General features: G+C 42.0%; 1 protein-coding gene across 1 annotated transcript in view; it reads right to left on the reverse strand.

The window, feature by feature from the left end:
- LOC126293295 (F-box/LRR-repeat protein 7-like) overlaps window positions 1-15,972 on the reverse strand; it is a 99,005-nt gene that overhangs the window by 53,037 nt on the left and 29,996 nt on the right. The window contains exon 5 of the mRNA XM_049986423.1: window positions 1,993-2,178. Coding sequence (XP_049842380.1) covers window positions 1,993-2,178 — 186 coding nt within the window. The remainder of the gene's footprint in view (window positions 1-1,992; window positions 2,179-15,972) is intronic.

Below are 15,972 nucleotides of genomic sequence, written 5' to 3' on the forward strand. Positions count from 1 at the left end.
TGTTACTTACACTGCTGCTTTCTTTGATAATGATCAACAAGAACCAAATAATAGACTGCGTATGATAGAAGATGTTCTGAACGAGAGTTTAGCGAAAAATTTTCTCCATTTGAAAATCTTTACAGACGCCTCTTTAGTACATTACATTCTACACAGAAATTAGAATCATGTTAGATTTAAAAATCTAGTCTGTTGCCATGCTTCATTTCTGACTGTATCACTATTCAGCATAAGAATAATATGAATATAAACACGACGTGATATGTATATTCTTCCGCCATTGCTGTTGTCTCACTCTAATTTTGTAGTTTATTAGGCAGACAGAATTTAAATGAGATAGCAGCAAACACGAATGAATACAAGCATAATGTTTACATTCTTTTATCTTTTCTTTTAATTTATTTACTGAAGCAGAGGTTTTGGCGACAGTATTTATGTTTGTGCCTGCAAAGCATGCCTGTGTAGCACTACATATAATCGACAGCAGAAGTCAGTTGTGGCGGCACCTACCAACATTTTCTAGAACGTCCACTTATTTTGCACTCGATTCTAAGCTGCAGGCAGTTTTTTGGATGGCAAAACTCGGAAAAAAAGTGTGGCTTAGATTCAAGTAAATACAGTAATTCTCGCACTCTGTAAACTCACAAAGCACCTACAAATTTAATACTGTATTGTTGTTACCATACTGTGCACTGGGGGGATGAAAGTAATGGAGTAGCAATATGCACATGTACAAATGGCAGTAGTATTGTGTATACAAAATATGAAAGGGCAGGGCACTGGCAGAGCCATCATTTGTACTTGTGCGAAAAGGTTTCTGATGTGGTTAGGTCCACATGACATGAATTAACAAACAGACACAGAATGCGGAATGGTAGCTGGAGCTAGATGTATGGGGCAGGAAATTGTTAGATAATTCAATATTTTGAGATACACGGTGTCAAAAGTGAGCCAAGAATACCATATTTAATAATCACCTTTGACTACAGACAGTGCAGTGGCCAATGGCCTTCACACAATGACTGAGAGCAGCAGCTTTTCAATGCTACGAGACAAGCAATACTGCATAAAATAACTGCAGAAATCAATGTGGGATGTGCGGTGAACATATCTGTTCACACACTGTGGCGAAATCTGGTGTGATTGGGCTATTGCAGCAGACGACTGACGCGAGTGGCTTTGTAAACAGCCCGAAACCGTCTGCAGCGCCTCTTCCGGGCTTGTGGTCGTGTCAGTTGGACCCTAGATGACTGGAAAACTGTAGCCCAGTCAGATGACTTCCAATTTCAGTTGGCAAGAGTCACGATGCTAGGGTTCAAGTGTGGTATAGATCCCACAGAACTGTGAAACTAATTTGTCAAGAATTTACTGTGCAAGCTGGTTGTGGTTCCAAATTGGTGTGGGCCATGTTTACATGGAATGGATAGGGTCCTCTGGTCCAAGTGAGCCGATCATTGACTGGAAATGTTTATGTTTGGCTACTCTGAGACCATTTGCAGGCATTTGTGGACTTCACATTCCCAAACAGCAATGTCACATCCTTGCGCCACAACTGTTCGCAGCTGGTTTGAAGAACATCCTGGACAATTCAAGAAATGGATCTGGCCACTCAGATCGCCGACACTAATTGCAGTGAACATTTACGGGACATAATTGAGGCACTGGAAACACTTTTGCAATTATGGATGGATAGGGACACCACGGCTCAATATTTCAGCAGGGGACTTTCTTGTCATCTATGTCACAGCGAGTTGCAACAGTACACCGATCAGAAAGAGATCTGACCTAATATTAGGAGATATCGCACAACTATTGTCACCTCAATGTATGTGCACAATAAAGCAGGATACCATTACTCACTATACTTACTGCTGCTGCAGTTTTAATGGCTGGTCCTAGATGTACATGAGAGCACACGGCATTTTACACAGTTGACAAAAACAGTCTTACAGAATTCACTCTTATTTCCTATACAATGGAAAGAAGACTTACATAAATGGCACAGGAATTACGTGCGGTATCTGTTTGTGTATCAAATCGAAGATAAGATCTCGCAGGTTGTGAAGCCGTCCCAGTGCCCTGAATGTTTCCAAATCTTCTCCATCTACAACGTCATACGTATTCAGCTGCAGGTATTCCAGGGTGTCAGCACACTTCACCAGCAAAGGGACAATGCTCCTGTTTAACAGAGCAACACAACTTACTCACAACTGCCAGAATTATTAAGTGACAGAAAATTTACAAACAGTATACTGAGTTCTGTAAGAAAAATAGAATAATACAAGCAATTAATATAGACATGAACATCCATGAATGAATGTTCCAAATTTTTCAGTGTATACACTGAACTCTAAATGAAAAAAAATCACATTGCTGAGCTGTTCAAACAACTAACAGGTAAACCTACACAAGGGATACACTTCAATTTTAATCAGATTTAAATATATTTTAGCACAGAACAAAATAAGAGAGACTTTTTTGTGTGTCCCCATGCACCCATTATGGGGATGAAACACTCCCCATGAGAAAAATTGACTTCAATTTTCTGAAAGAATGCCACTGAAATGGTAATACATATAAAAACAATTAAATAAAATTTCTGAGGTTTTTAACATACATTAATACAGCACACCTAGATTTGTGGATTTTTTTTAAATTCCCTCTCCCCACTGTTTAGCTTTTCAATTTTACATCTGACTAATAGCAAAACTCATAGTATCATTAATAGCAAATTCAGTCATATGTGATGAAGTGGTATTCTAAAGATGCATTTGTCAGAAATAAGCTAGAACTATCTCTATATCACTGTACCTGTGCCTGATGTGTGTCTGCTTCAATGCCAATTGTCATGGTGAATTGTTTAATAAGTCTTTCCCAGTTAAGTGCACTATAAATGTACATTCTTCACACACTATATTTGTGTTTTCTTTTTTATATTTGGTGTATTTTTTGTTTTCATGTTGTAAACTTTTCAGATTTAATAATGTTGCATTTGAAATTGTGTAAACATTATTGTTGTAACAATACTGTAAATCTGTTCAATAATGAGGAGGTGCAGAATTGTTCTGAATGGTCTGAACAGTTGTATGGACACCTATTCAAAATGTGTGGGTATTATTCTTAATTCTACGACAACATATCCAAAGCCAATCAAAATTCAAACCTATCCATTTTTACGTTTCATAATTGCTAGCTCCAGAATAAGAAAAAAGCTGCATATTAATGTGATGTGCTTACATTATATACACTTTTTCTTCGACAGATCCATACTGTGAGCAACCTCAGAAATGTAGAAAACGTCATAATGCAAGAATAAATAATACATATTCAGTAAAAAGGTAATTGCAAGCAGCTACTTAACATTCTGACTGCAGATGATACATAGTCTGACAAAAACAGTGCATCACCTGGAAGGGAATTCGAAATGAAACTTCAGAGCTTGAGAGGGTATTTGATGTTATTTAAACGATTACAAAATCAAGTCAAACTCGACAGCATGAACCCCCTTATCAGTAAGATATGCACCACCTTGGGCCTAGATGCGAGCACTGCTTCATTTGGGAAGGGTGTCATAAAGCAGTTATAGCCTCTCTCGAGGCAAACTGGCCGACAACTGCCGTAACTAGTCCTCGATATCCCATATGCTGCAACTGGGGTACAATTGACATCCAAGATAGGAATGAAATCTTCACTGAGCAAAAACATGCTGTAAGAATATATTCTGCTCACCCACAGTCATCTTGTAGACATCTGTTTAAGGACTAGGGCGTTCTGACTACTGATTCACAGTATATTTATTCCCTCATGATGTTTGTTGTAAATAATCCACTACAGATCAAAACGAAGAATGATGTATGTACCAGGTGTATTGGTATGAAATGAGACTTAAGATACAAATGTGTTGATACGGAACATTTGTTGTGAACGAGCCTTAATTTTTTTTGTTTTGTTTGGTTGGTATGACATCTGTCAAAGATATTTAGAATACATCAAGTTATGGAACAAACAACATCATATGTTTTCATTGTGTTAACAATGTCAAATTGTGTACCAAAAAGTGATGATTTGCGGAAAGCATTAATTTTTTGTTTTCATTTGAAAAAAAAGTGCTGCAGAGTCGCATTGAATGCTTGTCGAGGCATATGGTGATCATGCTCTATAAGAAGCAATGCACAAAAGATGGTTTCAACGGTTCAGAAATAATGATTTTGATGTAAGAAATGAAGAACGTGGAAGACCACCAAAAAAGTTCGAAGACGCCGAATTGCAAGCAATATTGGATGAAGATGATGCTTTGAGTCTGAAGAAAATGGCAGCTATGCTAAATGTTTCACAACAAACAATTTCTGACCATTTGAAAGCTATGGGAAAGATCCAAAAGTGTGGGAAATGGGTGCCACATGAATTGAATGACAGACAGGTGGAAAACCAAAAAACCATTTGTCAAATTTTGCTTCAAAGACATGAAAGATAATCAGTTTTGCATGGAATTGTTAATGGCAATGAAAAATGAATTTATTTTAAGAGTCCTAAATGGGAAAAATCGTGGATTAATCTGGGACAACTATCAACATCGACTGCAAAACCAGATCCATTTGGCAAGAAGAGAATGCTCTGTGTTTGGTGGGATCAGAAAGGTGTGGTGTATCATGAGCTTCTAAAACCCAGTGAAACTGTGAATACTAATCGCTACAAACAACAAATGATCAATCTGAACTATGCATTGGTCGACAAAAGACCAGAATGGGCCAGAAGACATGGCAAAGTAATTTTTTTACACGACAATACACCTGCACACAAAGCAAAACTGGTTCAGGATACAATCAAAACACTTAGCTGGAGGCTGCTACCCCACCCACCGTATTCACCAGACTTGGCCCCTTCTGACTATCATTTGTTTTCATCAATGAGACACGCATTGGCTGAGAAACACTCCAGTTCCTACGAAGAAGTCGAAAATTGGGTGTCTGATTGGTTTGCTTCAAAAGACGAGCATTTCTATTGGCGTGGTGTCCACAAATTGCCAGAGAGGCAGTCAAAATGTATAGAAAGCAATGGTAAGTACTTTGAATAAAATGTTTTTACTTTTCAATTCAAAGTTAGTGTTTCATTTTCACAAAAAATGCTCATTTCATACTGGTGCACCTAGTAATTACAATACCAGAAGGAAAAATTACATTCATCACTCCACATTAAGGTTGTCTTTAGCACAGAAAGGAGTGCACAATGCCACAACAACAATTTTTGATCACATACCTAGTGATATAAAATGTCTGACAGACAGCAAAGTAAAATTTGAAAACCAAATGAGTAAGTTTCTCTTTGACAGATTCTTCTATTCTGTAGAAGAATTTCTGTTACTGTAAAGTGTAGAGCTTACTAACTCCCAACAGTTGTACATCTAAACTACCTTGAAATGTTTAGAATGTGACAATATGTACAATGATGTGAATGTAAAATGACTCGTTCCACATCATTACAATCCATCATGCAAAACAATCTGTGAACACAAATCTCACTAAGTAACAAGCTGATCCGACACATGACCTCTTGGGAATAGACTTGGGGATCTTGAATCCATGGGAGTACTTAAGCATCACACACACAGTTCAGTGAGACAGATGCCATCTGTGGACAAGAATTGTCCTGCTGAAAATGGCACCGCAATACTGTCACATGGGTGGTAAGACACAAGAACGAGGATGCCTGCAGTGTACTGTTGTGCTGTCCGAGTTTCCTCAGTCACTACCAGGCTCTGATCTCAAGTCATACCCAACAGCCCCCCATGCCGTGACATCAAGATTGAACACAGCTGTGCCTCTCTGAAGTACTGGGACTGTGGGATCTCTCCCCAGGTCACTCACTGATGATCGTCATCCAGAATAGAACAGAGCTGTGATTCTCACCTAACACAATACAGTGCCATTCACTAGCAATCCACAGTTCCCAATCACAGCAGCACTCCAAAGGCAACCATTTGCATTCTAGTTTCAACGGTTGCCTAAATATGGGATCAGTAGTTCCCTAGTCCACCTGTTTCTTCAACTAATGATGTGAGCCGACACAGAATGTTGCAGCAACTGCATTACCTGCTCTCAGAAGGCAGGCACAGATGTGGAGAGGTTACAATACACTCGGTACACTATACAGCAACACTACATTGTCGTTGTCAGGTATGGTCGACCAGAACTGAGATGACGAGTACGACTGCTCTTACCTTCCCGTGCCTTCTGACATTGGGCCACTATTGTTTCTGAATTCCACACAAATCTGTGTATTGCACATTTCAACCAGCCGCACAAATGGAGACCTACAATGAGATCCCTTTTAAAACTCTACCAGGTGCCGACAATGCTGTTTCTCACGAGTACTCATCTTCTCCGTGTCCTTCACAGGTATCACTCAACATCTGATACTGTTCACTCCTCTTGCAATCCTACAAACCCTGGCAACAAACAACACTAATGGACTCTTGTGGACCTTCTGCCTGTCACGGAGAATCGCAAAGCTAACCATGGTGTGTGTAGGTATGATGCTCAGAGGCGCCGACTTGTTTCATTTCTGGGTGGGTCAAGAATCATTTTATTAGGTACTACATTTGACAGATAACTTTGCGTTTCCATCTACATGTTCAACACACCAAACCAGTCCTATCTACAGATGACACCAGTGTATTGATTGAAGGTGGAAATAGAAAGGCTTTTAGGCTGTATGCTGAAGTCACAAATGAAAAGATTTCAGAGTTGTTTGTGAGGAATAAGCTACTGATTAACCCTTAAAAAAGAAAAAAAAACACCACTATACAATTCCACACACAGCAATATTAAAAATCCATAAAAACCAAACATTTCTTTGGAAAACCAAATAATTAAGTGTCACTGAAACAAAATTGCTTTGTTTACTTACAATCTGAAATGGAATTCCCACATCACATTCCTAAATTCTAAGCTATCTAAAATGACCTATGCAATGAGAATTATATGGAACAACACAAGGGCTGAAGGAGAGAGGTGTATTATGCATGCATACTTTCCCTTTTGAGTTATGACGTCATATTCTAGGGATATTCCCCTCACAGCATAACAACTTTCAAGAAACAAAAAAAGATTCTGAGGATAATGAAAAATGTGAACTGCTGAAACCATGCAAACTACGATTGGCTGGTGACTAGCCCCTACCCCTCGACTCACTGAAACGTCAATCACAATATCATTTCAGTCGGATCATAGGTCAGTAGTGGCACAAAACAAATACATGTTCGTGCGGGGCAAAAAAATACCTGGAGCCTGTGCTGATTTGTGTGGTGTTGTACCTAGTGATTGTCAATAGAATTTACAAAAATGAATGAAGAGTCTTTAATGTTACCTAGTCCTTCTAGCAATTGCCATCAGATTTGGTGTCACTATTGCTCATTAGTTTCTTTTACAAGCTGCCAGCAGACTGCTGTGGCAGGAAGTGGAGCTCGTCCTAGCAGCCAAAATGCTGTGAGCCCATGGTGAGCTTTCGTTCCCTGCATACCTCTGTACAGTAAAAGTGTACGAACAGTACAGATGCAGGGGACAAACCCTGTCATGACAGTTCATCATATGCAGAGGTCGGAGGAGTAGCAGAAAGGAATACCCAAAAACCTCGTAAAATCGGGATTTTTTCCCTACATAATCATTAAATACTATTATGCATAAATGTATGTTCAAGTTCTAACAAATTTCCCAGTAAAGGATGAGGAAGGGGGAGAGAGTGGTGAGAAATGCATGTTTGAGTAAGGGAGGGGGGGGGGGGGGTGGTGTCAAGGCCCCTACTTTTAACTATTTGGGGTGCACAAAGTACCTTAGTACCTTGCCCCCCCCCCCCCCCCCCCCCAAGTAGGCGTCACTGATGATGTTACAGTGAAATCCGACCATGTCTTCTGCACGCCACACATTATTTCTCAGGCAGCGATATTGATAAAGTCACTGTCTGGATTTCTAAAGGGTTCCAATACTGAGAAGGCTATTTACACATACAGTAGAATCGACTTACAGTGAGGTGTCTCCTAATATCGTGTCAGACCTCTTACTGCCCATGCAGCAACTTGTCGTGGCAAGGACTTGACAAGTCATCAGAAGTCCCCTTCAGAAATACTGAGCTAAGCTGCTTCTACACTGTCCAAATTGCAAAAGTGTTGCCAGAGTAAGATTTCATGCACGATCTGACTTCTCGATTACGTCTCATAAATGTTCGACGATATTCACGTCAGGCTATCGGGGTGGCCGAATCATTAGCTAGAACTGTCCAGAATGTTTTTCAAATCAGTTGCGACCAATTGTGGGCCAACAATATGGTGTATTGTCATCCATAAAAATCCCATCATTGTAGGAGAACATGAAGTCAAAAAAAAAAAAAAAAAAAGGTTCAAATGGCTCTGAGCACTACGGGACTTAACATCTATGGTCATCAGTCCCGTAGAACTTAGAACTACTTAAACCTAACTAACCTAAGGACATCACATACATCCATGCCCGAGGCAGGATTCGAACCTGTGACCGTAGCAGCCGTGCGGTTCCGGACTGAGCGCCTAGAACCGCGAGACCACCATGGCCGGCAACATGAAATCCGAGTAGCCAAATATCTTGATTTCCAGTCAATGATTGGTTCAGTTTGGCCAAAGGACAGCCCTCACTGTTGCAGACATCATGAGTTTGCACGGTGACTTGTCGACAACCTGAGCCCACAGCTTCGTGGGGTCTATGCCAAAATCTAACCCTTCCGTGAGCTCTTATTAACATAAATCGGAATTCATCTGACCGGGCCACAGTTTTCCAGTCACCTTGGGTCTGGTTATGAGTCGAGGAGAGGCATTTCGGGGAATGTCATGCTGTTAAAAGCACTTGTGTCAATTGTATGCTGCGACAGTCCATAAGCACCAAATCTTGCCGCGCTGCCCTGATGGATACATTAGTCGTACATCCCACATTGATTTCTGTGGTTATTTGAAGCAGTGTCACTTGTTTGTTAATACTGACAACTCTAGGCAAATGTCCTGCTCTTGATCGTTAAGTGAAGGTCGACAGCAACTGCAATGTGTCTGGTGAGTTAATGCCTGGAGCTTGGTATTCGCAGCACACTCTTGACACCACGGATCTCAGAATATTGAATTTCCTAATAATTTCTGGAATGGTATATTCCCATACATATAGCTCCCACTCTCATTCCGCATTCAAAGTCTGTTAATTCCCATTGTGCAGCCATAATCTTGTCGGACACATTTTAAAGTGAATCATCTGAGTAAAATTTCCAGCTACATCAAAGCACTGTCCTTTTACGCATCGTGTATACAACACTATCGCCATCTGCATATGTGCATATCACTATCCCGAGACTTGTCATCTAAGTGTATTTCATCAAACTATAAATTACAAGCTACTGGTGTATATTCTGTGGCCAGTCACAGGCTGTGTAAATCACAATATCCTCTTTAGTGCAGCAAGAAATATGCATCTACATCCATACTCCACAATCCACTGGGGACAACCGACTACGTCGTAGTCTGTGTGGCACAGTGGATGCCTGCCACTTGAGTTACGACAGGTAGCTGGCTTCAATGATAAGGTTACTAACCTCAAAATTGGGGTGGAAGCTGAACTAGCATTGCGCAGCACCATTTTGAAGAACTGATTGTAGTCCCCTGATTTGGAGGCAAAAGGAGAGCTCAAACAAGACATTCAGATGATTCTCTTATGATAGAGGTAAGGATATCTCGACTTCTGCTATAGAGTGGAGGATTGTAAGTCTCCTCTTAATACAAGGGGCACTCAATAAGTAAGGCAATGCATTTTTTCCTGAAAGAAGGTCAGTTTTATTCAGGGTTCTACTGTATTATTCCCCCTTATTTTGGCTACAATACCACATTTTTCAACATAATCTCTGTTCAGTGGCATGTGCCAGCTTGCTAGGTGGACCTGTATGCCTGCAGAGTACCACTCTACTGGTTGACATCGAAACCAACATCTTGCTGCATGAGTAACCTCCCCATCATCCACGTAGTGCTTGCTGCAGAGTGCAAATGTGCCAAACAAATTGAAACACCCCCATTTTGTCCTTTATTGGGTTTTTGTGTAATTTACTGAAGCCGCCAAACAGTTAATTATTATAATTATATGACCGTGTGCTTAATGGATGAAGGCTATCGGTTTTCCTGCTGTGGTTTTGGAGGTATTTCAACCTAGTGCAACTGTTCTGAGACTGAATAGGGAAATGATTGAAAGTTCGTCTATTATAAGGACCACAAAGGTTGCAGTGTACAAACTGATATATATTTTCTACTAACACACAAATTCTGAGGCAGTTGCTACCTTCGCCTTACACGCCTAATTACAGATATATCTTTTAAGTAGTTCGTCACATGCAATGCTGATGTTTAACATTCACAACAGTCCTCACTGCAATCCACTGTTGTTGCTGGCCAATGTGGTTGATGCGAATCACATAATTCGGCACTTGTCACTTTTGGTTTCATATCACTCGCGAATCGGTATCGATGAGGGTCCACCCCTCAACGACCAGGGGGACGCGCTCATTTGTCATACTCCAGTGAATTTACCGTTTACTGCTCACTCAACCACCATTCTTGCCCATCTCCCCAGTACCATTTCTCACCCGAGACTTCTCTCACTGCCTCCTGCAGCACTCGACAATCAACTCCTGTCTGCTACCGACCTGGGTGTCGGACACTATCATCTATGTTTGTGGGCTCATGGACCCCTTAGAAAATGTAACTAGAAAGGTGGAAGATCCAGGCTGGTGGGTGGGTGTGGAAGAACGGTCCAATGAAATTTCGTGAGCTCCTCTCAGGTGCAAAGGCTTGTGTATGGTCTATTGTCAAGAGAAGCTGAAGTTTGACTGCATTTCTGTGGTGACGAACATGCTATCTGTATCGTGGAGGCACACAAGCCTTCCCACCAACGACAAGGTCCATGGTTCATCGGGATCTAAGATGACACTTAAATTGCTGTGATTTAAATGATGAGCAGTAACATTTGTAGTCTTCCTTGTCTTGCATATTGGACTCGCATTCGGCAGGATGTTGGTTCAAACCTGCATCCACCCATCCTCTTAATGTGCAAGCAACTCTGCACAGATGGGACTTTGTTGCTATTTACATTTTGAAGGCTACACATAGCACCACTACCGACTGAAACTTCATGAAACTATAGGGGCTGAAGTGGGAATATTCCACGAGTCCCACAACATATTCTGCATCTTTTCAACTGAAATTGGCAGAGAAAATAAATGAGTTACGTTACTTATCGAACACATCTCATACGTCAAGCGTGCAGTACCTGGACTACCTACAGGGAGGGGCTGCTAGGGCAGAGGATTACATCTGAGATGTTTAGCACACAGAAATTTTTTCGAGAGTTCGATGAATTTTGTACTAAACTCAGAGGGGAGAGAATGTCAGCTCTATTAGGCACAGAGTGAATGTTCAATCATAGCTGATAACAGAAATAAAATGTCAGTTTATTATTAGTTAACTGCAGGAGCATCCATGAAAAATACGCCTTGTTCTACCCATCGCTTACACACTGAGGTGACAAAAGTCATGTGATAACCATTAATATCATGCCAGACCACCTTTTGCTTGGCGTAGTTCAGCAACTCGACCTGGCACGGCTTAAACAAGTAATTGGAAGTCCCCCGCAGAAACCCTGAACCGTGCTGCCTCTATACTGTACATAATCACGTAAGTGTTGCCGGAGTAGGATCTGGTGCACATTCTGACCTCTCAACTATGCCACAGAAATGTTCGATGGGATTCTTGTTGGTAGATTGTGTAATGGATCTGGGAGATGTGGTATTTTCTACCGGATTTGTCGATACCAAATCTAATGAGGGAAGTTGTAAATATTTTCTAATATTTTTGTCAGAATATTTTTTGTGAACTGTAATTTGCCTTATTTTATGCTAATTTGCTTATATGTTCGAGAGTGACAGCATATTGATTAATATTAGTAGATGTGATGAATAATATCAAAGAGGCTGGTTATAAGTGGAAGCTTGTGTGTTGTGTGAAACATCTTCGACGCTGGAGTCGTCTTTGACCACAGTCAGTCGGAAGTGAATGCTCGGTATGTGACGGTGGAACAATGTACAGGTCCCCGTTATAATAATTTGCAAGTGACTGGCAAAAATGAGTTATTCTACTACCTTTTTATGTAAACATCAAGAAGGAAGCACATGCAGAAAAATGGTATTTGAAGCAGCAAAAATGAGGCAAACACATTGAACCAGGACATTTCTGCAGTCAACGAAACAGCATTATGGAATCATACGACTGATGCCAACACTAAAAAGTCAAACATCACCTTATAAACATCCACAGAAAAGTGAGTAGTGTCACGAAATATGCTAAAATAGTGAGCATATTTCAATTGGGATGACCAAATCTCAGGCTTGAACTGCCCACAATGTTTTTCAAACCAATCGAGAACAACTGTGGGCTGGCGACCTGGCACATTGTCATCTATAAGAATTCCACCGTCGTTTTGGGACCTGAAGTCCACAAATGGCTGAAAATCATCTCCAAGTAGCCGAACGTAACCATTTCCAGTCAATGATCGGTTCACTCTGAGCAGAGGACAGCCCCTGCCATTATGAAGCCACAACCAGCTTACACAGTGCCTTGTTGACAACATAGCTCCACAGTTTCATGGGGTCTATGCCACACTTGAACCCTACCATCAGCTCTTAGGAACTGAAATCTGAACTTATCCGACCAGGCATCGGTTTACCAATCATCTCAGGTCACGTGACGAGGAGAGTTGCTACAGACGTTGTCGTGCCAATAGCAAAGGCAATTACGTCGGTCGTCTGCTGCCGTAGCCCATTAATGCCAAATGTCCTAATGGATATGCTCGTTGTATGTCCCGTATTGATTACTGTGATTATTTTATGCAGTTTGCTTGCCTGTCAGCACTGACGACTCTACGCAAACATTGTTGCTCTCGGTCGTTAAGTGAAGGCTGTTGGCCACTGCATTGCCCGTGGTGAGAGGTGATGCCTGAAACTTGGTATTCTCGACACACAACTGACACTGCAGATCTCAGACTATTGAATTATGTAGCAATTTCCAAAATGGAATGTTGCATACATTCAAAGTCTGTTAATTCCCACCATGTGGCCTTAAATCACATCAGAAACTGTTTTACATGTATTTCCTGAGTACAAACTACAGCTCTGCCAATGTGCTGAGCTGTTATACCCCAAGTACATGATACTACTGCCATATATACACATGCATATCACTATCCCGTGAGTTTTGGCAACTCATTGTATGATGGGTTGCACTGCACTGGGGTCACTTTCAGTGATGTGTCAGAATCCTTATGGAGGAGTGGCAGCCGATTCTTATTCTCAAGAGCGAAAACCAGAGAAGATAGTGAAGTTAGCCGTTTCAGTCTGTATTGAAGTCGATGTTTTAACCGAGTCCAGAGGTGTTCCATTGGGTTCAGGTTAGGACTCTGTGCAAGACAGTCCATCTCTGCATCTACATTTCAGGAATGTTATTGTCCACAAACCGTTTCCTCACAGACGCTGACGGGTAGATTGTCACACTGACAAACCGTTCCTCTACTGTCCTCAGTATGAAATGCTGTAAAATGTGTTCATGTCCTTCTGCATCAAGCACTTTCTTAGGCATAATTGGGGAGGGGGAGGGGGGGGGGGAGACACAATAATTGTGAAGAATCTACCCATATCATCATACCAGCTCCTCCATACTTTACTGTTGGCACTACACATCATGGCAGACTACAGGCATTCACCAAGCCCAAACCCTTTCACCAGACTGTCATTGGGCACAGTTTGATTGACCACTCTAAACCACTCTTTTCTAGCCATTAACTGTCCAGTCACGTCACTCTTTACACCACCTCAAGCGTGACTTAACACTGACTGCAGAAATGCATAGCTTATGAAATGCTATTCCATCACTGTACACCATTTACACACATCAAAAAAAGTTTAGCATTATCCCAATTCCCAGAACTCCTGAAGACAGACATTGACTGTGGATTTGTATCACAGACACAGTCCCTCTGACTGTTCAGGATTTCACTAAAACCACAAAAGAGATGTAAACAACCATGCACAAGCAGTGCCCATTAGACAAGGGGGGGGGGGGGGGGGGGGGAAGTCTGTCAGCCGATCAATTCCAGTCATTCCACCAGGAAGGAGGTACACAGCTCATGTTGTCTGTAGTTCAACAATGCCTAGACAGTCAATACCACAGTTCGATCACGTCCGTATTGTTAATCTGTGCCAGGAAGGGCTCTCAACAAGGGAAGTGTCCAGGCATCTGGGAAGTGAACTGAAGTGTTGTTGTTCTGACATGGAGGAGATAAAGAGAGACAGGGCCTGTCGATGACATGTCTCGCTCAGGCCACCCATGGGCTACTGCTGCAGTGGACGACAGCTACCTACGGCTTATGGCTCGGAGGAACACTAAGAGCAATGCCACTGTGTTGAATAATGCTTTTCATGCAGCCACAGGACATCTTGTTATGACTCAAACTGTGCTCAATAGGCTGCATGATGCGCAACTTCAGTCCCGACATCCGTGGTGAGGTCCATCTTTGCAACCACAACACCATGCAGCGCAGTACAAATGGGCCCAACAACATGCCAAATGGACCACTCAGGACTGGCATCACATTCTCTTCTCTGATGAGTGTCACATATGCCTTCAACCACACAATAGTCGGAGACATGTTTGGAGGCAACCTGGTCAGGCTGAATGCCTCAGACACACTGTCCATTGAGTGCGTCAAGGTGGAGGTTCTCTGCTGTTTTGGGGTGGCATTATGTGGGGCCGATGTACACCACTGGTGGTCAAGGAAGTCACCATAATGGCTGTAAGATATGTGAATGCCATCCTCCGACCGATAGTGCAACCACATCAGCAGCATAATCGCGAGGCATTTGTCTTCGTGGATGATAGTTCACACTCTTATCATGCACATCTTGTGAATGACTTCCTTCAGGATAACGACATGGCTCGACTAGAGTGGCCAGCATGTTCTCCAGGCATGAACCCTATTAACATGCCTGGGATATATTGAAAATGGCCGTTTAAAGATGACGTGACCCATCAACCACTCTGAGGGATCTACATCGAATCGCTGTTGAGGAGTGGGGCAATCTGGACTGACAGCACCTTGATGAAGTTGTGGATAGTATGCCACAATGAATACAGGCTTGCATCAATGCAAGAGGACGTGCTACTGGGTATTAGAGGTACTGGTGTGTACAGCAATCTGGACCACCAGCTCTGAAGGTCTCACTGTATAGTGTTACAACAGGAAATGTGTGGCATTCATGAGCAGTGAAAAGGGTGGAAATTATCCAGAGTGAAATTTTCACTGTGGAGTGGAGTGTGTGCTGTTATAAAACTTCCTGGCAGATTAAAACTGTGTGCCAGACCGAGACTCGAACTCGGGGCCTTTGCCTTTTGCGGGCAAGTGCTGTACCAACTGAGCTACTCAAGCACAATTCATGACTCACTCTCACAGCTTTAATTCTGTCAGTACCTTGCCTCCTACCTTCCAAACTTCACAGAAGCTTGCCTGCGGACATTAGAAAACTAGCACTCCTGGAAAAAAGGATGTTGCAGAGACATGGTTTTACCACAGCCTGGGGGATGTTTCCAGAATGAAATTTTCACTCTGCAACAGAGTGTGGGCTGATATGAAACTTCCTGGCAGATTAAAACTGTGTGCCGTAGCGAGACTCGAACTCGGGACCTTTTCCTTTCGTGGGCAAGTGCTGTATCATATGAGCTACCCAAGTACGACTACTGACCTGTCCTCACATATTCACTTCTGTCAATACGTTGCATCCTACCTTCCAAACTTGACAGAACCTCTCCTGCGAAACTGGCAGAACTGAATCTGCAGAGTGAAAATTTCATTCAAGTTGCCAATCTCTGCACAATTT

This window comes from Schistocerca gregaria, chromosome 10 (assembly GCF_023897955.1).
Source record: "Schistocerca gregaria isolate iqSchGreg1 chromosome 10, iqSchGreg1.2, whole genome shotgun sequence".
In the NCBI taxonomy this organism is placed as follows: Eukaryota; Metazoa; Arthropoda; class Insecta; order Orthoptera; family Acrididae; genus Schistocerca; species Schistocerca gregaria.